Source organism: Bacillus rossius, chromosome 18 (genome assembly GCF_032445375.1).
Source record: "Bacillus rossius redtenbacheri isolate Brsri chromosome 18, Brsri_v3, whole genome shotgun sequence".
Taxonomy (NCBI): domain Eukaryota; kingdom Metazoa; phylum Arthropoda; class Insecta; order Phasmatodea; family Bacillidae; genus Bacillus; species Bacillus rossius.
Genome location: NC_086345.1, coordinates 27,390,910 through 27,412,074, shown reverse-complemented (window position 1 = coordinate 27,412,074; position 21,165 = coordinate 27,390,910). Strand labels below are relative to the sequence as shown.

Genomic DNA, 21,165 nt, shown 5'->3' with positions numbered 1-21,165 from the left:
ATAGCCCGGATCTTTGCTGTTACGGGGGCAGAATGTTCTGAAGAGGGCCCTAGCCGGGGGCTGACACCTCAGGGATGTTTGTACTATCCCCCAGGTCTTGCCCTGGAAAATTTGAAAAAAAAAAAAATTAACTGACAAGACTGAAGGATCTCATTCGCAGACCAAAAAAACAAAAAAAAAAAGAATATAAAATAAACTAGAATATCAGATGAAGTTCGTGTAATTAATTTTTAATAATTTTTTTTTTTAATTTCTCTCATGTAGCATGAAGCCATTTCAGCACACCACAGGAAGTTTAAGAACATGCAAATCTGTTTGTAAAGTATTTTTATCATTGCAATTAGTTTTCAGGTATGCGTGTTCTGCTTATGGCAATTAAAGTGATCGTCTGATAGTAAATAATAATAAACAAAAGACAAACAAGTAGGGAGTTTGTTTAAAAACTGAAAATTCATAACATGCAGATTATTGTGATTTGAAGGCTATGAAGTATTTGAAGCTACAGACAGTTAACAATGAGAATTTTAATTTTTTTAATAATAATTATTGTCTTGTATGAACCCTTTTTTATCCCAGACAACTTTTAAAGTATTTTTAGTTGTGCAATTACTCTATTTATACCAATGTTGTCTTTTCGTAAAATTTTGCTGTTTGCTACTCATATACATATAACACAGAAGAACTACTTACTAACTTAAAGAAGGAAAAAAAACCTTTATCATCAAAGTAATATAGTCTTACATATATAATTATTTAATTCAATGTTCCTTTTTATTTTATATATTTAATAGTTTGTGTTCAATATTAATTGGTTGGTTTGGTATTTATTAGCTCTGATGTAACCAAAATGGTTAACTATGTATATTATTATTAAACATAGTAAAATTTCATGATTTTTAGAAAAAAAATTAAAAATTATAGGAAAAAACCTGGAATTTTGTTTTGCCAAAAGAGTGACCTATTCACAAATTTTTCCCCCATGATTTCAAGTAAACTACTATACTCCTTAACCTATTCCAACTCCCCTGACGTTTACCTGATTTATCCTGACTTTCCAGAATATTGTATTAGGGAAACAATAATATGGTGAATTGCGATAATACCAAAATAACAACAAAATGAAACTTAATACACCATAACAGCACATAAATAATAACCGTAAATAAATTCAAGTGTAACCCGCCTTTCGTCCAACATGGAAGGGGGGTTGCGTTTGCGTCCCCGAAAACACTCAGGGTAAATACAATTAAAAATATGAAATACCAAAAAAATTTTAAGAGCTCAAAAAAATCAACTCTTCCATTTACCCAAATTGTCGAGCCAAAAACAGAAATGTTATCAAACAAATTATAGGCTAGTCTTTGGCTAATAGTAATAAAAATGCAGAGTACAAATAAGCAGAGTTTTACTGAATCATACTTCATCACTATACTTCAGATGGTAATACAGTTATAAATATATGGCAGTTACTTGATTTTAGCATGAGCATAACCATAAATGACAAAGATAATACCTGGTATGCAAAATCTAAATAAAATTTACCGTTTTAAATGGTCGTATAAACAACCACACTGAAACGTTATGAGTCAGCGCTGATTAATATAAAAATACAGTAATAACACCTAATGATATAAAAAGGATAAATTATATAAAATGCCTAAATACAGTAGAACCCCGATTTTGCGAACACGGATTTAACGAAAACAGCGATTTAACGTAAAGGTTTTCAGGAACCTTAAAAAAAAACACCAATTTATTAAAATAATAATATAGATTTCCAAAAAATGCAAGTAAATAGTAATGTAATCTTATTAAAATTACACTCTGTGGTGTCAGTAATAGAATGGAGGTACTATATATTAATATGTGCCTTTGCATCATCTGTCCAAATACGAAAAAATTAAAAAAATTGTTCAAATGGCTTAAAAACTGCGGGTGCTGTAACTGAATAGCGTAGGTGCGTGCCATTGTGCGCGCCTGGATAGATAGACTGTCCGCGACACATGACGTCATGAAGGGTTTCTTTGTCCGCATTCCCCTCCCCCTCTTCTATGCCTGGCTTGACTCACCACGTTATCTTCCAAACACGCCCGCATAGTAACAGGGCTAGCCAATAATCACACGTTTCCAAATATTCCCTTTCCCATCCTCCAGGTTTTTTCAACTTGTGACCACGTCACACCAATACGCCATTATCATTATTCTCTAGAGGTGTAAAAGTAACGAAAAAAAGCGTCCCCGTATGTATTCGTTACTATAACAATTAGGTAGTACTCGTTACTATCGTATCACGTTACATTACTCATTACTTCTGATACTGCATAACATGCTATGTTATGTTGCAGCAACGAATCGAGACGTATTGCGTACGCGTACAGTATGACGTCGCGTAAATAATAATAAATAGAATATAAACAATTAACAATATTTGATAATTAACAGTTTTTGTTAACCAAGAAACAATTAAATCTCATTAGAGCGGATTTTTTATATCTCTTTTAAGATAAGAACAAAAAAAAACGTGAAAATACGCGATAATAAAAACATATTTCTAATTTGTAAACAATACTTTCTTACGTTGTTTCTGTTCCAATCTCAAACTTTGTCTACACACACAATACCTTTAATAAACAGTAAAAAAACTTTGACGAATTTCCAAATTATACTTTACTTAATAAACAAACATCGTTCTTTGTAACGCAAATTCATCGAATATGCGCGCGCATGCGTAAAACATACGAAAAATGCGAGTAACGAGATGCAGTCGTGTGTAACGTTTCGTTACTCGTTACTAGATGGCGCACCCGTTACTCGGTACCGAATACATACGGTTCGCTACAGCTTTATTATTCTCAGTAAGAGCTTTGTGCGCGGTGTTTAATTTTTGGAATACGTTTTTTATAAGTGCTGCGCAGCTCAGCGAACAAAGAGAGCCGGCCGGCGGCTACGCCGCGCCGTAACAGCAGCTGACCGAGTACAATGACCTTTCTCCGCGTACGGCGCGCTATCGACGGAAATTTTCCATCAATTTGCGGCCAATTTTTTTATTTTTTATTTTTTACTGTGACGCAATGTGTATGTAGCTCGTATTTGTTATAAACGCTGCAGGTTGCGACTGTATTTTAATACACTTTAACGTATTTCTTACACTTTACATATTTTTAAACTTTTATTTTATGCCTCATTTTTCACGGTTTCTAAAAATCTGTATGTACGACCGAGGTGTACGTACGAACCGGGGGCCGTACGAGCGAGATTAAAAGACGTTGAAGATGTAAAGTTGACGAAGTCTGAGATAGCACGGCAGCACAAGATATCAGCGTCGACCCTGTCTACGATATGGAAACGGTAGGGACGCGATTATGAGTGCGGGGGTCATTGAAAATCGGAAAATCGGATTTAACGAAACATCAATTTAGAGTAAACATTTTCGCATAGCACTTCGTTAAATCGGGGTTCTACTGTATATATAAAGTTTACAAGTCCTACTGGGGCAGGATGTAATTGTCTCCACAAGCAAATACACGATTTGTCGCCTTCCTGGTATATGACGAACAGCTGTGTCCCTGACCTTCACCAAAATAATACTGTCCAGGCAAAAGCGCCGTGTGCCGTCACAGTATATGCAGGGGCGCCGAGACAAAAATATTGAGTTCCGTTGACAAACTTATTTCCAAAGACAAAGTTCAAATTTTAAAGATTCTTGACGTAAATTAAAACTTCGTACGAAATTGCGGGACTGCCTAACTTTGCTCAACGTAATTGTAAATAGCATAGACACAGTTATGTATCGCAAATAAAATGAGTATGTCTAATTAACACACGCACGTGAACTAATGGTGTTTCCCAAGATGGTAGTTCGTTCAAACCTTTTTGCACCAAACTTTTACTTATCATGAAAAATTAGTTTTGTGCCAAACCCAAACAATACTACGTGTCGCCTCTTTACCTTATCGAAGTATTCTCTTGCGAGGCACTTCCTTTCGTGCCGGCTCAAGGTACGGCCCCATTCATGCCGATCCAGGCACGCACTGCCTGGCGCTGGGTCGAAGCATTATACACCTCTGCCCGTGGCGGAATCCCTCCGTCGACGGCGACTCGCAGTCCATCACTCCCCGAGGCTATCAGCTGACTCCCACACCCGCGCTATGGCGACGATACCGCGCCCAGTAGCCGGCCATAGAACCAATATCGATACACAGTATTAAAGAAACTGAATCAAACCAAACAAATGTATAATAAATAAAACAACTTAATCACAAAAATTAAATAATTAAAAAATACTGCGACTGACTAACGGTAATTTATAATTGAAATAATTCAGAGAAAATACAGAATAACCACAAATAAAAAAAATTTTATGTGGCTGGTGGCCACACGAGTTATGTATGTATATCATAGTATTAAGCAGCATTTGACCAAAACTTAATTTAAATCACAAAAGAATTAATCTTTTAAATATTTGAAATACAAGGAATGTCATTATTTCCAGACAAAAAAAATTTGTACCAAAGTGACAGAGAAGTCAATTTAATTTGTTTTATTGTTCATCTCTCATTGAATCACTTTTGAAAACCACAAATGACTGCCCATTTATTTTAATTGTTCTGAACCCACGTATCCGTTTTAGACAAATTTCTCATAAATTATTTTATCGTAAAAATGCAGCAAACAAGTACACTATTTTAGTGGATTAAGTACTGCAAAAGTGTGTTTATATAAAAAAATAATAACCAACACGGAAATCTTCTGTTTTAAAAACAGAAATTGGGTTGAAAATAAAACCATAAAATCTTTGTCTCTACGCTGTATGTGTCAGTCCACCTCAGAGCATATTCCTCTTTCTGCATCTGCGAGGAAAGGTAGGTACGACAGCGAACGGGGAAATAAACAAAGGTGAATGTAGTTCAAGAAGTCTTTAATTACAGTCCAGGAACGTGACGCTTTGTCCGTTCGGTACAGTTTTAAACATAATGCACACCCATCCAACTTCAACCGAGCATGTTACACAACTGTTACACCATGCTACAAAAGGCAGTTTTTTTTTGTTTGTTTTGTTTTAAACTTTCACTACGTTTTACGTGGAAGCCACCGATAATGTAAATTCCGTATACACACAAATATTGTAGGGAGTATTTCGAAACAATGCAAGTTACAGTTCGACACATAGTGTTTGTAATATCTGAAAGGTCATCTATTTAGAACAATAAACTGATAAATAATTATATTTCCTCAAGAAATTACTTTAAGTAATAATCCACTTTCGGACTTGCGAATATTTCTCAACATTTTGAGAAAAGAAAGCACCACGTGACATAGCAAAGTTAACTTTACTGTAAACTACAAAACGCAAATGCATTCGTTACAAAACATTCAACTAAAAAAATACTCTCCATATTTACACAAATTTTCACTTGATTCCAATCACCGATTACTAAAACTGAAATTGATTCTGGCTCATTCAGCATTTTAAGTATTTCGTGATCTAAAAAACCAACAACACAACAAACTTTCACACAGTATTTATGTTCACAAAAAATAATTTAAGTATCAATATTAACAGTATGTAACACACATCTACCAAATTATTTCGCAAGGAACTATAACAGTATGTAACACACATCTACCAAATTATTTCGCAAGGAACTATATCAACAATTTTCACACTGGACAGAAAGATATGATAATGATGCCGAACATTTAACAACCTTATTTGCACCTGGGCATCACTAGAACTTTGCACACAAGATCCACTGATCACATTTTAATAACACAATTGAAGTATAAAGTTTGTGTAGTCAACAGCAACACATAAAAATACATATAAAAAACTTTGATTTTTAATTAAAAGGAGGAAAAATAACCTGTCCAGTTTATTAAAAAAAGCACCCACAGTAAATGCATCCAATGTCAATGATGGAGCACAACCAATATGTTAAAAACACCACACACATATCAACATAAATACATACTTGGTTACAACAGATCAGAACATTGATAAGCGTTTGTTCGACAGACCATCATTATTAACTAAAACTTAATCCTGTGATCACTGTGAAAATATAAAATACAGAAAAAAAAATATTTAACTAATCTGCAAAGAAAATAAAAAGATGAATGATCCATACTTATACACTGACAAAACTAATGATAACTTATACCAACATTCACAACAATTTAATTAAAGGCAGAAAAACAAAATGATGGTACACAGCCTGATCTCTTACCAACACATTAATGACAACATAAGCACAGAGATTACATTTAAAAAAAACCGCTGAAAAAATAAATCACAATACCTCTTGTTTTACGATACTGAGAAAAACATTCTACAGAGCGTAGCTGACCTTTGAGCCATTCGTCGGAACCGAACATGAGACAACTACACTACAGACCTCTCACGCATGCCGCAATAAGTAAATGTGTTTCTAAAATCAGTTAATTACAAGAACACAATCCGCAAGTGCGCGGATGCAGCATTCTAATACTGACACTGGATCACAGCAAATAAGTTCCTATTGCTTCAACGTGCGCGGGAATCACAATCATTGTTTTGATCACCTCTGCTGGGATAAAATATAAAAATACACTAAATGACGGAAAAAATTTCCCCGACCACCCACACACACACGCGTGCACACACAAGCCAAAAAAAACAATCGCTTGTTAATTCCTCCGGTAATCCTAAAAGGAAAATAATACTTGTGCAGAGTGGTGAAGCGTGCCGTAGCCATAATCCAGTTTGCTCGCCAATGGCGACGAGTCCTGTAGTGCACCGCCCTCGCAATCACGGCAAAGAGCAGTCCCTAGTCCGAGCTAGGAGCCAAGAAGCCTCACTCAAACTCCAGGTACTGCTTGTGGTAGAACAGCAGGTACCTGGAACAGCGAACACTCCTCGCTAGAATACCAGATACTGCTTGTGGTAGAACAGCAGGTACCTGGAACAGCAAACACTTCTCACTAGAACTCAAGATACTGCTTGCGGTAGAACAGCAGGTAAACACTCCTCGCTAGAACTCCAGATACTGCTTGCGGTAGAACAGCAGGTAAACACTCCTCGCTAGAACTCCAGATACTGCTTGCGGTAGAACAGCAGGTAAACACTCCTCGCTAGAACTCCAGATACTGCTTGCGGTAGAACAGCAGGTAAACACTCCTCACTAACTCCAGATACTGCTTGCGGTAGAACAGCAGGTAAACACTCCTCGCTAGAACTCCAGATACTGCTTGCGGTAGAACAGCAGGTAAACACTCCTCGCTAGAACTCCAGATACTGCTTGCGGTAGAACAGCAGGTAAACACTCCTCGCTAGAACTCCAGATACTGCTTGCGGTACAACAGCAGGTAAACACTCCTCACTAAAACTCCAGATACTGCTTGCGGTAGAACAGCAGGTAAACACTCCTCACTAAAACTCCAGATACTGCTTGCGGTAGAACAGCAGGTAAACACTCCTCGCTAGAACTCCAGATACTGCTTGCGGTAGAACAGCAGGTAAACACTCCTCGCTAGAACTCCAGATACTGCTTGTGGTAGAACAGCAGGTAAACACTCCTCGCTAGAACTCCAGATACTGCTTGTGGTAGAACAGCAGGTACCTGGATCAGCGAACACTCCTCACTAGAACTCCAGGTACTGCTTGTGATAGAACAGCAGGTACCTAGAACAATGAACACTCCTCACTAGAACTCCAGATACTGCTTGTGGTAGAACAGCAGGTACCTGGATCAGTGAACACTCCTCACTAGAACTCCAGGTACTGCTTGTGATAGAACAGCAGGTACCTAGAACAATGAACACTCCTCACTAGAACTCCAGATACTGCTTGTGGTAGAACAGCAGGTAAACACTCCTCGCTAGAACTCCAGATACTGCTTGTGGTAGAACAGCAAGTACCTGGAATAGCGAACACTCCTCACTAGAACTCCAGGTACTGCTTGTGATAGAACAGCAGGTACCTGGAACAGTGAACACTCCTCACTAGAACTTCAGGTACTGCTTGTGATAGAACAGCAGGTACCTAGAACAATGAACACTCCTCACTAGAACTCCAGATACTGCTTGTAGTAGAACAGCAGGTACCTGGAACAGCGAACACTCCACGCTAGAACTCCAGTTACTGCTTGTGGTAGAACAGCAGGTACCTAGAACATCACGCAGATTAGCCACGCTCACTTTCGAAAACACACCTTACTTCATTCCTTGGACCCAATCCAAACATAAAATACTACAACTACCAAAATGTATAAAACTATGATTACGGCATAAAAATAAACCAAAGAATTTGTCAACCTTTAGTTAAACCAGGGTTACTACAAATTACCTAGAGAACCAATTCCAGGTCTTTACAGAACCTTTTAAAAACATAACCAACAAGTTTTTTTTATCAAATGGTGATTTTTAAATCAATATGTAGTATAACCAAAATTAAAAAATTTGATATAAAATTTCCAAAATTTGCAGGAACATGCCAATTTTTAGTTCACGTGAGACTATAAACTGACGTGAGGCATGAAAAAAACAAAATGAATATTAGAAAAATTCTGCTGAATAAAATAGTTTCATGATTTCTAGCACAACTGCTGCTTTAGTGCTTATTTAGTGTTTTTTTTTTTTTTTTGTGAATTTCATTACCAATCTATCAGTATCCCTAATTTTTCGTAACTTTTGAGACTCTTTTGACCTGTAAAGAGTATAATTTATTTTATCCACAAGTAGGAATCCCAAAATTACACATTTTCAAGTGGCAAAGGAATTGGAAACAGGCATTCCCACTCTTAACGCCATCATCGCCACGAACTGTGAGACAATTTTACAGAAATGTGTCAGTATGTGTTCAAAAACAAATTAAATAGAAGCTGGGAGCACTACGGTTGAAAAATCTGTTGGCTCGGTTGAGCAAATTCGAACATCGAAGTGTCCCATAAATGGTTTAAAAATTATATTTATTCACATAGGTTGACGAGTCCATTGTTGAATAGTTCAAACAAATGACAATTGCTAAATTGATATTTCCTGGTTTTAATTTTTTTCCAGCTTATGTTTTTTTTTCCTTATGGCCCTTTGAAAATTAATTTTAACGGGGTTTTATCGTGGTTCATCAGAGACGGCGACACACAACTAATAGTCAGGAGTAATCCTCGTGTTTGCCTGTTCGCCTTGCGTGGTCCATACAAAATCTACAGAAAAATTTCCATGACAAAAATTAAGAATTTTCCTGACAATTTTTTTTAAAAAATAACTTACCAGTTTTGCTGCCCAAATTCCGCGCATGTGAAGAGCTCACATTTTCGTTCATTTCGTACACATCAATTTTCTGAAAAGAAATAAAGACAATCCAGCCTCCAACATTACCTACCGCCGTACTGGTTTAAACAGCACCGGCGTGTTTCGAAGTCTTGCTAATGGCTGAGCGAAGCATGACGTTTCCCCTCAAAGTACTATAGGTGAACTCCCATGGCTTTCCCAGATTTCAAAGCAAATTCACCGCAGCGCGTGGAACGCAGGAGTCGGGTGGTCGGCGACGGGAGACTCACCCCTCGCTGTCCAGCACCTCGCGCAGGTTGGCCCGGGTGATGACGTGGTCATCGCACTTGAACCAGTGGTCGGGCTGCTGCCGCACGAAGGCCGTGTAGTGGCCCGCGTCCAGGGACCCGCTGTGGTTCACCACCGCGAACAGCGAGTACCTGCGGGAACACCCAGGGGACTCTCGCCTCAGCGGTCATGCACCGAAACAATCCTTTCAGTTTTCCGTACAGGTCGGCACTCCCAATTTTCTGTTTTCTTCCGATGAAATCCCGATACTTAACCCATTTGCATCTACAAGCGTACTAGTACACAGCTGTTTTTCTGGCCGATAACACCATAGGCGTACTGGTACGCAAAATGGCTAATCTGCCCAAAAAACTTGAAAAAATCCCTTTAGAATGAAAATAACCCCTCAGAGTAGCTAGTATTGTTATAACAAAGGTATATTATCGTGAAACTTAAACTATTTTTAAAATTTTATTTACAGAATAAAAATATAATAAAATAGAAAATAACTTTAATAATAGTAATATATAAAAAAGTTTATGGATTCCATGGTTTGTCTAGCATTAAAGTGAATGGATGCAAATGGGTTAATTTGGGTATGGATTCCATGGTTTGTCTAACATTAAAGTGAATGGATGCAAATGGGTTAATTTGGGTGCACAATTGAAAAAAATAACTATAACAGTAGGTCATGCGCACAAGATTCGACCGCTGGTTTTTTTTTTTCTCGCCTGATGATTCACAACAGCGCATATTACGGTCGTGCGCACGGAAGGGAAATGAATATTTTTTTTCATTTCTGTCGCACAGCGCAACAGCCAATGAGAGTAGAGTGGGAAGCCATTTTGGCGGGACTTCAGAACTTTTTACAATAATTATCAATCATATTGTTGCAAGAAATTTTCGAGATATTACAATACTTACTTGTATAATTCCTGCTTTAAAAAATTAAACACTGTCATTCCTTACAAAAAAAAAGTCACCAGCAATTAATGTAAATAAAAAATATATTCAGTGAGGAGAATGGTAAACTTAAAGTTTTACAGAGCCCAATTAACTTAAATGTTGAAAAACTGTGTACGCACTGCTGGCCAGATGTCGTGGGATGATCCCTCAATGGTTAACATAGTTATTTACTAACACTACCACCAGATGTCAGATACATTGCGAAATATCACTGCCTGAAACCAACAGCAAGATTTCAATTGAGAACGGATTTCCCACAGGCCGAGTGCATAGTCGTGTGCTGGGCCTGCTATACACTCGCTTGTGCTTTTTTTTTTTAATGTGAACCCAACTTAAAAACCAATACGCAGAGGTGCATAAATAATTATACAAATATATAGCTGCTATTGAAAATACTTTTAAAAGATGTTTTTCCTTATAAAACCATCCCAGTTTCCGTACTTGTACTTACATTTTTTTAAAATAAAGTAGTTACGAAAAAAAAGGGGGGGTTGTCTGTAAAGTCGGTTTACGGACGATAATTTTACGTGATAACATCATAAGAAAACATTGATGAAAAATAGCATACTTTTTAATTTTCAAATGTTATTTCCAGTTTTTGTAAATTTAATTTGAATAATTTGTTTAAATATAAATCACGAACAATTAGTTAAAAAAGCCCCGCCTTAACCTGTTTGATGTTATAGAAGATTTTCTCGCACGGTGGTTTGGCCGAGTTCTTGCACACTCGGGCTCAGGCGGAACGTGAAAATTTTTTCGTGCGTGCAGTCGGCGTTATCACGTCAAAATCTAATCGAAAGGAAAGGGTTGCATGTTTGAAACGTGCGAAGCCCTCACCTGTTCTGCGTGCCGGTTGAGGTTATGCTCGGCCCCACCAGGCCGTTGCTGTTGCCCCCGCCCCCTGCCCTGGGGCAGGTGGCGCGGTTGCGGCTGTAGAACATGAACGGCGTCATGTCCAGCTGCTCCGGGAATGCTATGAACGTCGAGATCTTCTTGTCCGAACAACTGGAATGTTCAAATCTCTGCAAAGAAAAAAAATTAATTCATTGTACACCAACATGCTCAGATAATCACGTTCTGTGATTTGCAAGTCAATTATATTTAAATACGCTTTTATTTCAGTATCTGATTTACAACCTGAAGTAAAATAAAAAAAAAATTCAGTTAACTGTTACTCGTTTACTGAAACACATACATTTTCTAACACTTACATGCTCAATCATACACTCCATCATTCCCTAACTCGCTCACACTCTCAAATGCTAACTCGCTCACTCTTTTATTCACTCTCTCATTTGCTAACTCGCTCACTCCCTTATCCACTAACTCACTAACTTCCACATTCGCTTACTACCAAATTCACTCACTCACTCAAATGCTCACTCTCTCAAAGGCTCAACCCCTCACTACTTCACTCCTCTCTTCATCATTCTTTCACCTATAGGTACATTCCCTCACTCATCCTCTCACTCCCTCGCTCACCCACTCTCCCGTACATCACATGCGCGCACCTTGAGGTGGAAGCTGGCGACGACGGGCAGCTTCTTCATGGTGAGCTGCTTGGTGGACTCGCGGTACTCGTCGCACTGGCTGCAGCGTATCTTGGCCGAGGGGCCCAGGTGCTCCGCCTGCGTGAAGCGCTCCAGGCAGTCCAGCAGCGTGGTGGGCACGCTGCCCAGCGCCGGCGGCGCCTGCCCCAGCCGCGACGCCCCCAGGTCCAGCGAGATGTCCCAGAACGGGTCTATCGTCGTCGACACGCCCCTGTGCATCACCCCCCGTCACACACTCACACACCGTACCATCGCAACACAATATCAAGTCTTTGAAAAAACTTTATACCACATGTGAGTAGCTGAGCATTCAGCACTGCTCAGGCTTTGCGTAGAGCAGTTGTTCCCAAACTTTTTCAGCTGGCGACCCACCTTTCCTTATAGGAATACCTCCACTGTCTATCGGTCCATGGTGGAGTAAAAAACCGTATTTGTGTCGTATCCCTTCCCTATGTGCATATAATTTACCATCAAATATTGCAAATTTATATGCTTTTTAAATATACCGATTGATTATTGATAAACAATTTGTGTTATGATTCAAAAATGGCTAGCAAAATACGTAAGCAATTTGTAGCAGAACATTTATTTATTTAACAATAGATACGTGTCTGCACACAATTCGATTTTTTATAAAATATTTTCTGGTTGTTTATTCGATGGTTTCTGATAGTTTTAGGATCGATTCGCGACCCACCTGTAACCCTTCCGCTACCCACTGGTGGGTTGCGACCCACCGTTTGGGAACCGCTGGCGTAGAGTAAAGAGGCACACACAACAGCAAAAACACTGATCCCCCTTCCCAAACATTACAACACACACAAACATATGAAGCCAATTAAAAATTATAATAAATAAAGTTACTTGCTAAAATCATTACAAAATTATTTTCCAGGTAGATGCAAATAAGAGTGTTTTAAAAACCTCTAGCATAGTATGCTGGAATGAATATAAGGACTATTTTAATTCCTTAACTCTTACTACAGACTTTCTTACAAAAAAATTTTGTCTGCGAACAACTTCGCATCTTCTTTTATAAATGTGTGATTACAAACTGAACAAAGTGCGCCAATAAAAACACATTTACTGACATTAGGAAGTTCTGTAATGTATTTTATAGTCTTTAGGGACTTTTAAGGACTAGCTTGAAACTAGGGACTTTTAAGGACTAGCATGACACCAGGGACTTTTAAGGACTAGCTTGAAACCAGGGACTTTTAAGGACTAGCTTGAAACCAGGGACTTTTAAGGACTAGCTTGAAACTAGGGACTTTTAAGGACTTGCTTGATACTAGGGACTTTTAAGGACTTGCTTGATACTAGGGACTTTTAAGGACTAGCTTGAAACTAGGGACTTTTAAGGACTAGCTTGAAACTAGGGACTTTTAAGGACTAGCTTGAAACTAGGGACTTTTAAGGACTAGCTTGAAACTAGGGACTTTTAAGGACTAGCTTGAAACTAGGGACTTTTAAGGACTTGCTTGATACTAGGGACTTTTAAGGACAAGCTTGAAACTAGGGACATTTAAGGACTTGCTTGATACTAGGAACTTTTAAGGACTGACTTGCTTGATACTAGGGACTTTTAAGGACTGACTTGCTTGATACTAGGGACTTTTAAGGACTGACTTGCTTGATACTAGGAACTTTTAAGGACTGATTTGCTTGATACTAAGGACTTTTAAGGACTGACTTGTTTGATACTAGGGACTTTTAAGGACTGACTTGTTTGATACTAGGGACTTTTAAGGACTGACTTGTTTGATACTAGGGACTTTTAAGGACTAGCTTGATACCGGGGACTTTATGGACCAGCCTGACGGCACTCACTTGCAGGCCTGGCAGACGACGTCGGACTGCAGGCGGCCGGTGAAGATCTTGTCGACGATGCAGTCGCAGGTGCCCGTGGCGACGGACACGGGCGCCTTGCAGTGCCGGTGCAGCACGTCCAGCGTCGCCATGAAGAACTCGTGCGCGTCCTGCTGCTCGTAGCCCGCCAGGTGGCACGCGTGCGTCCAGATCAGGTGCAGCAGCCGGTCCAGTGTCAGCGGCGCAGTGTTGCCCGAGTAGAACTGCGCAGCGCCCGTCCCCCCCCGCGTCACGCCTCCCTCCGACCGGGCACACACATCTCCGTGGCGTCAACTGCCAGCGTTATCACGGGCAACTGGGTGACCGAGGGGGTCCCAGGGATGTGAGAGCCGTGGTCCCGTGACGGTTCTACTCAGATCCCGCAGAGGGGCCTGGCTCTGTCGGCGGTCTGGGGGTTTAACGGCGGAGTATGTGGGGCCGATGTTGGGATGGGTCTCCTCGACCTCTCGACCCAGCCGCCTCTACAGTGACATGCCGCGATTGGAAACGACGAATCTTATTTCCACGGTTCTCGGAACCCATGTTCGGCACTGGCGACAGCGTCAGGCATGTAAAAGACCCATCTCTCTTCCGACCAGGATAACACCCTAACGGGATCAGATGCCCGGGGGGGGGGGGGGGGTAGGGGGGGGGTAGTATTGATGAATTTTATGGGGTGTGAACCTAAGTTACACATGCCAGCGTGTGTGGGGGGAAGCCAGGATGGGCAGACCTGTCTCGCTTCAGCCCGTCAGCTTCTAGCTGAAGGCAAAACTATAAACGCGCACCTCACGTCACCTCTCGTAATGCAGGCGCTCTATTTCACACGGACTTTAAAAGTGATCCACCATAATTCTCACACACAGCCGCTTGGCATAAAGCATTTTCTCTCATTACTACATACAACCACATTTCATAACGGATTCACTCTAAGGGAGATTACGCCATCTCTTTTGCCATGATTCTAATTTTGAACCACGTCAAGGCATGAATCATATCTCTCCGACCCTCTATACTTTGTTACAACACACACGTTTACTAACAGGAACAGGCTCTAGTTTGTAAGTGCCACAAAAAATAAATAACTTTTGCAATTTTTAATTTTTGAACTACTGAGCTAATTATTTTCGGTATGCCAGTGTGCTTCGATATTTTGTGACCGTCCTGACATTCAGGAACAAGACGGGGCCTGCAGCAGCCTGGGAGGAACGAGGAACCCGCCGACTACAAGCGTCTAGGGACACCGCCTGTCCTTCGCCCCGCCGAGATGCGACACGCGACGCTGCAGGCTCCGGCGACGCTGAACAGCCTTGCACCGCGCCATTAACGGCGGGACCACGCCACGGCTTCGCTCTGTTCCGAGTGAGACGGGCTATCACACGAGGGTCAGGGAGGAGAGCACATGCTGGGAGGTGGAAAGAAGAGAGGATTAGGGTAGAGAGTTAGGGGGGAGAGAATGGTGAAAGAGGGAGGGATGGATGTAAAAAATTGAGGGAAAGGGTGGGGGAGGGGTGAGACCAGCATGTGTGAGTGTGTGTGAGAGATAGGTGGGACAGAGAGAGAGATAGGTTGGACACAGAGAGAGATAGGTGGGACAGAGAAAGAGATATAGGTGGGACAGAGAAAGAGATATAGGTGGGACAGAGAAAGAGTAATAGGTTGGACAGAGAGATATATATAGGTGAGACAGAGAGATATAGGTTGGACAGAGAGAGATATAGGTGAGACAGAGAAAGAGATATAGGTTGGACAGAGAGAGATATAGGTTGAACAGAGAGAGATATAGGTTGGACAGAGAGAGATATAGGTGAAACAGAGAGATATATAGGTGAGACAGAGAGAGATATAGGTGAGACAGAGAGATATAGGTGAGACAGAGAGATATAGGTGAGACAGAGAGAGATAGGTGAGACAGAGAGAGAGATAGGTGGGACAGAGTGAGATAGGTGGGACAGAGAGACATATAGGTGAGACAGAGAGAGATATGTGGGACAGAGAGAGAGAGAGAGAGCGAGTACCTCGTGGAAGAGCCGGGTGAGCTCGCACACCAGGCACATGTTGGAGCTCTCCTTGAGCTGGCAGACGTGCTGGTCGGCCAGGAAGAAGTCCCGCAGCAGGGGCGTGTGCGTCAGCGCCTGCACGATGCAGCTCATGAAGCACGAGTTGCCCAGGTTGATGAGCCCGCGCATGCCTGCCAACACAGGCGCGCCGCGCGCTCCAGAGTACAGCACCCTCGGCCCTGATTCCGAGCACACGGCAGACACCGTGCATCATTCGAGTCCTGTCGATACACTAGGCTTCCTCAACTACATCGCAGCTAGCGACAATATCACATGGTCAACTGCAGCAAAGCATTCAATACACCATGTAACACCCAAATGCAAGTTAACACGGTACTCAGTTTAGAACAAAAAATTTAAGTAAAAAAAAAAAATTGGTTGTCTGTAAAGTCCGTTTACGGACGATTGTTTAACGTGACAACGTCATAACAAAACATTGATGAATTTATTACATACTTTTATGAACAAAACTGAATCATTTTTATTGAATTATCACAATTTTGTATGGATACAAAGGAGGAGTGAAATGAAATCTACAATTTAATTGATAAATTTACTTTCATTTGCACTCATTAATTCAAATATGTTTATTACTTTAACGGAACTAATGGGAGTGTTTCAAATTTAATGTGCCTCGAAAAAGTCAAATCGATGGTTGTTCCAATGAGTGGAAGAGAGATAGGTGCGGTGCAAGCGTACAATGTGCGTAACGGGACACAGCATGTAACGGGACACTTTCGTGCGTGCATCCGGCGTTCATCGATTTATTAGACGTTGTCACGCCAAAAAATTAAATCAATGAGCAATTTCACACGACTAAAGCTACAACAATTTGATCTTTTATCATTATAAAAACATTAATTGTAATTTTGTACAAATTTGGAGTTTGCAAATAATTAATATTACCTTGTTTAATTTTGCATCTCTTATTAGAAACAATAAAGGATTGAAGAAATTACCTAGATGTTTTTTTGCAAAAAATTGCTGCTTTTCAAAAATGAAATGTCAGTACATGATTGAAAACACGGGATTAGGAATCCCTCAATTCAATAGCCGTTTGAAATCTACCCTACGCAGTGCTGAGCAACAATGATCTTATTTACAGACATGTCAATAACTACAAGTCTGATACGAAATCCTTTTATTGAATGGTATTTTATTTGTAATATATATACACTTCACCTATATCTTTTACTTTTTTGTAATATTTGTACTGTTATTTGTCAATAATTTTTTTTTTTTTAATATTGCTTAATCAAACCCTTTTCTGTTGTTATCCAAGGCATATCATCTCTATGATTGTTTTATTATTCCGTTTCGTTTTTATTTCATATATGTATGACTGTTCTTCCAGGAGCCTGTGTGGCTACTGACCTCTCGTATTTAGGCCTTGTGCGGTGACGCCTACCTGCTAAAGTTCCCACCCCAGATAGTTGCTTAGCTGCTCTCGGTACCAACATGGGGTGGGCACAGGGTGTCCACAAGGAAAAAATATTTCAGGCAAGAAAAAAGTACGTACTAGATTTGAAAAAAAAAGTACTAGTGAACACACTCGGCCATGACAAGAAAATGAAATAACTATCTCGACAAGAAAGTTCATTAAAATCAGGTTTGGCTGATCTAAACTATGGTTTAAACCAAGTTGTTTTTACAAATATATTTTTTTTAATAATATATTTTTTAATAGATTTTTTTTAATGAAAGGTCTGATTCCACTTTAATAACAATTAGATTTTGCTGAGTAATGTTTCTTGTGATTTACAAGGAAAAATTTTTTTTATACTAATCAAGATATCATTTAAACTTTCAGAATAAGTTGTAAATTAAACCCAGCTAAATACTCCTCTAAAATTAAATTAGTGAATTGTAGACAAAGAGTAAAAAAAAAGAGGAAGTTAATAAATTTATTATTAAAAAATTACCCATTCAGTGGAAAACATCCATTCCTCCTGTGGGCAAATGTCCTTTCTGTGGTTAAAGTCCCAGTCAATATGCAGAATTGCCGGACTTCAGTTTTCTGATGTTATAACTTTTCTGGTTCAGCGTGAATGGCAGAAAGCGGGATGTTACATGGCTTTCATTTGAACATGCTCGGAACCAAAATAACTAACGTATAAAAAAAAGGTAAATATGTAGTTGGACGATGTGTTAAAAAATTTTTTTTGAAATCCAAAAATACTTTTATTCTATGCTCTTTAACTTCCTCTTCTCATTAAACCCGGCGGAGATAAGAAATTCCAAATACTTTAGGAGATATCACCGTTCTGATTTTGCAATACAAGACTTGTGCATTCATGCGGCATTCAACATTGTTTCTTGTTTACGAGTATGAAATTTTTTTTTTTAAATCATTTTCTACTAATGGCAAAGGAATTGTACCCACATCTAACTTAGGTGAGTTTTTAACGTTTCAAATTTTAATGTTTTATTTGTTATTCGGATATTGTTGCGCAAGTAATAAGTAAAAAAAAAAAATACGTGAGTTCCTACTGTTCATTCTTTGTCCCGGTTTGTTAGGTCAGGTCAGTTACATTATAAATACTATAAAACTAAAAAAACCATTAAAATTAATTCATATTAATTTTAATGTCTGCTTAGTTTGAAAGTATTTATAATGTAACTGACCTGACCTAATCAACCATTTTAATTAATTAGGCATTCACGAACACACTTCAAAATAAAAAATTGCGATGGTCGAATGATTGCACAGGTCGAATTATTGCACAGGTCTTGTATTGCAAAAGAAGAACGGCGATATTTACTAAAGTATTTGTAATTTCTTATCTCCGCCGGGTTTTATGAAAAGAGGAAGTTAAAAAGCATAGAATAAAATTATATTTGGAATTTTTTTTTATTTTTTTTTAACAAATATCGCCCAACTACATATTTACCAAAAAAAAAAAAAAATGGTTTGAACCTAAAAAAAACCAAGTTGTATGGGTTCTGGAAAAAAAAACTATTTTTTTTTCCAACTCTGGTCAAAATAAACACTAACAAAATAAAATTGTCTTAATACACATAACATCACCAGAAAATTCAGACCACATTGTTATTGGCTGGACCAAAATGTTTGGCCCTACTCGTATTTTATAAAACCCCTAAAAAATAGTACTAAAATTTACAAACACAATTTCCTTACCTACACAAATTATGATCTTTGATGAACAAACATGATAAAATACATAAAAATGCTTAGGATCCGAAATAAGTAAGTCAACAGCTCAAGATGTCATTTTTTGTTTTGAAACACTAAAATTCAGCACGAATAATATGATTGACATTATTGTGATGTACACATTTCATCACAACAATACTGAGAATTTTAATTTCCTGACGACTCCACTGAAAGAATGCCAGCCAATCACGACAGGGCGCGAGCTCAGCGAACAAGAAGCATTACCACAACCTATTGTACTGTTGCCGGTGATCTTCCTGCGCTGGGGGTTCTTCTGGGCCAGGAACACCTCCTTGCCACAGCTCTCCAGGAGCTCGTACAGGGTCTTGATCCCCAGCAGCTTCGTCTCCTTGATGCGGTTCGCGTGGTCTATGCGCGTGAACTCGCGGTCGTGCACGTAGTCACGACACTGGAAGCACAGCACCTTGCCCCACACCAGGTCGACCGCTGGAAGCAAGAGCGAACCACGGCCCCCGTCTCGCCTGCATCGTGGACACCGGCCCATTTCACCTTGAGGCCGGATTCAGTGGCGTAGCAGGCGGGTGGCCGCCAGGGGCGCCGGAGCAGGGAGGGGGCGCTGCCGTAACGGTTTCGCGGTTACTGAACGCTCCCCCCCTTCTGTTTTGATCCAAGAGGGGGGGGCGCCATTTTCAAGTCTGACCAGGAGCGCCAGTCACCTTAACTACGCCACTGGCCGGATTCATGAACCACGCAAGGAACGCAACAAACGCAAGGAGCACGCAAGTCACAAGACATCACCAACCCTATAGCGTGAATTCGTAAAGCAGGATAAAACAAATTCCATAATTTTCATGGAAAAAAACAACTTAAGTTGTTTTAAAAGCATTCTCTTTCACTTGTATGAAAGTTTAACACGTGTAAATGCAATGTAAGTAAAAAAAAATTGTTGACTCCTACCAACATAATGTCTGTGTCTTGAAATATCTTAGAAAATATTCTTCTTCAAACGTGCCAATCGGAAACGCAAGCCAACACGTAAGAAAGTTGTGTTGTATTCTTGCGCCTTGCACAGTTAATAAACCCATAATCTAAAACAAGGTTGCTGAATATTTTGTGCCTTGCTTTCTTGCGTACTTTTATAAACCATGCCTTATAGTCCCTTGAGTAAACAATGACAACACAATTTATTTTGTAATTTGTATCTCTATGCACAAGTTTACAGAGTTAAAAGATCAACTGGATGATTAAAAAGTAATTAAAAAAACAAAAGAACTGTCAAAACTTGTCTTACCAAGATAATGTTTCTCCAACTTCGCATGTTCCTGAATGTGTCCCGCAAAACAACCGAAGTATATGCAGTGAAGGCATGAATGCAGACGTGGTCCAATAGACTTGCAAACAAAGCAAAAACACGAAGTTGCCTGCAAAAAAGAAAAATGTATTTGTAGGTCAAGTTCTCCTTTAAAGGAATATATAACATGCCATGCCAATAAATATTTTCCCTAAGTTTAAAACACAATGACAAAAAAATTAGCGTCTAATTTTGAGTCAAACTTACCTTTTTAAAGCGGGCTTCGGGCGTAGTACACGAGACGAAAAACGAGCTTATAATTCTGTACGGATGAATGCCGTTTGTAGATTTAAAATCATTCAGATGGGTACAACCATTATCGCTCATCTCCAACGACCAACAAAAATTAAAGTTAATTATACAATCCACCTGAATGTGAATTTCTAACCTGAAGTCTATTTTCTTTGCCGGCTGTTCGGTGCCCCTTCCCCTCCTAGAGTCTGTCAAAGTGGTATATTTTTGTAAAGTTTTAAGTTGCAGAACGTCATGCAGTATGAAAAACACTGCAATTTTTAATCAGTTGATAACGATAATGATACTAACTAGTTTACAGAAGAAAGTATTCATTTTAAATGTATTTATCGCAGCTAAGCCTACGAAGAGGAGACGAGTCAGCGTTCGAGATCAACGCCATGTTCAAATCGTTTAGAGAATCGTTTGGCTTCATTGCACACGTAGTTACAAATTAAATAACTAGGTTGCGCTGCATGCATGCGACTC

At 39.5% G+C, this 21,165-nt stretch overlaps 1 protein-coding gene across 2 annotated transcripts; it reads right to left on the bottom strand.

The window, feature by feature from the left end:
• Positions 1-4,901: 4,901 nt before the first annotated feature.
• On the bottom strand, positions 4,902-21,165 carry LOC134541292 (ubiquitin carboxyl-terminal hydrolase 22). 2 transcript variants are annotated; one of them, XM_063384613.1, is made up of 9 exons: positions 20,653-21,165; positions 20,386-20,515; positions 19,365-19,580; positions 15,917-16,089; positions 13,881-14,122; positions 12,012-12,261; positions 11,338-11,522; positions 9,537-9,686; positions 4,902-6,876 (listed from the first exon to the last, which is right to left on the bottom strand). In XM_063384613.1, exons 1-9 carry the CDS (start codon positions 20,770-20,772, stop codon positions 6,834-6,836), a joined length of 1,509 nt encoding a protein of 502 aa, XP_063240683.1. In that variant the 5' UTR covers positions 20,773-21,165; the 3' UTR covers positions 4,902-6,833. The 2 variants fall into 2 exon arrangements, with proteins under 2 accessions (XP_063240683.1, XP_063240682.1); XM_063384612.1 differs by having other exon boundaries at positions 19,359-19,580; positions 20,653-21,164.

Bases quoted from the DNA above. Each gene is read 5' to 3' on its own strand.
- LOC134541292 (XM_063384612.1), bottom strand. From the start codon at position 20,772: ATGAGCGATAATGGTTGTACCCATCTGAATGATTTTAAATCTACAAAC. The intron at 19,581-20,385 runs GTAAGACAAGTT...TCTTGCTTCCAG, and splicing joins GTTGGAGAAACATTATCTTG to CGGTCGACCTGGTGTGGGGC. The intron at 9,687-11,337 runs GTGAGGGCTTCG...GTGTTCCCGCAG, and splicing joins TCAACCGGCACGCAGAACAG to GTACTCGCTGTTCGCGGTGG.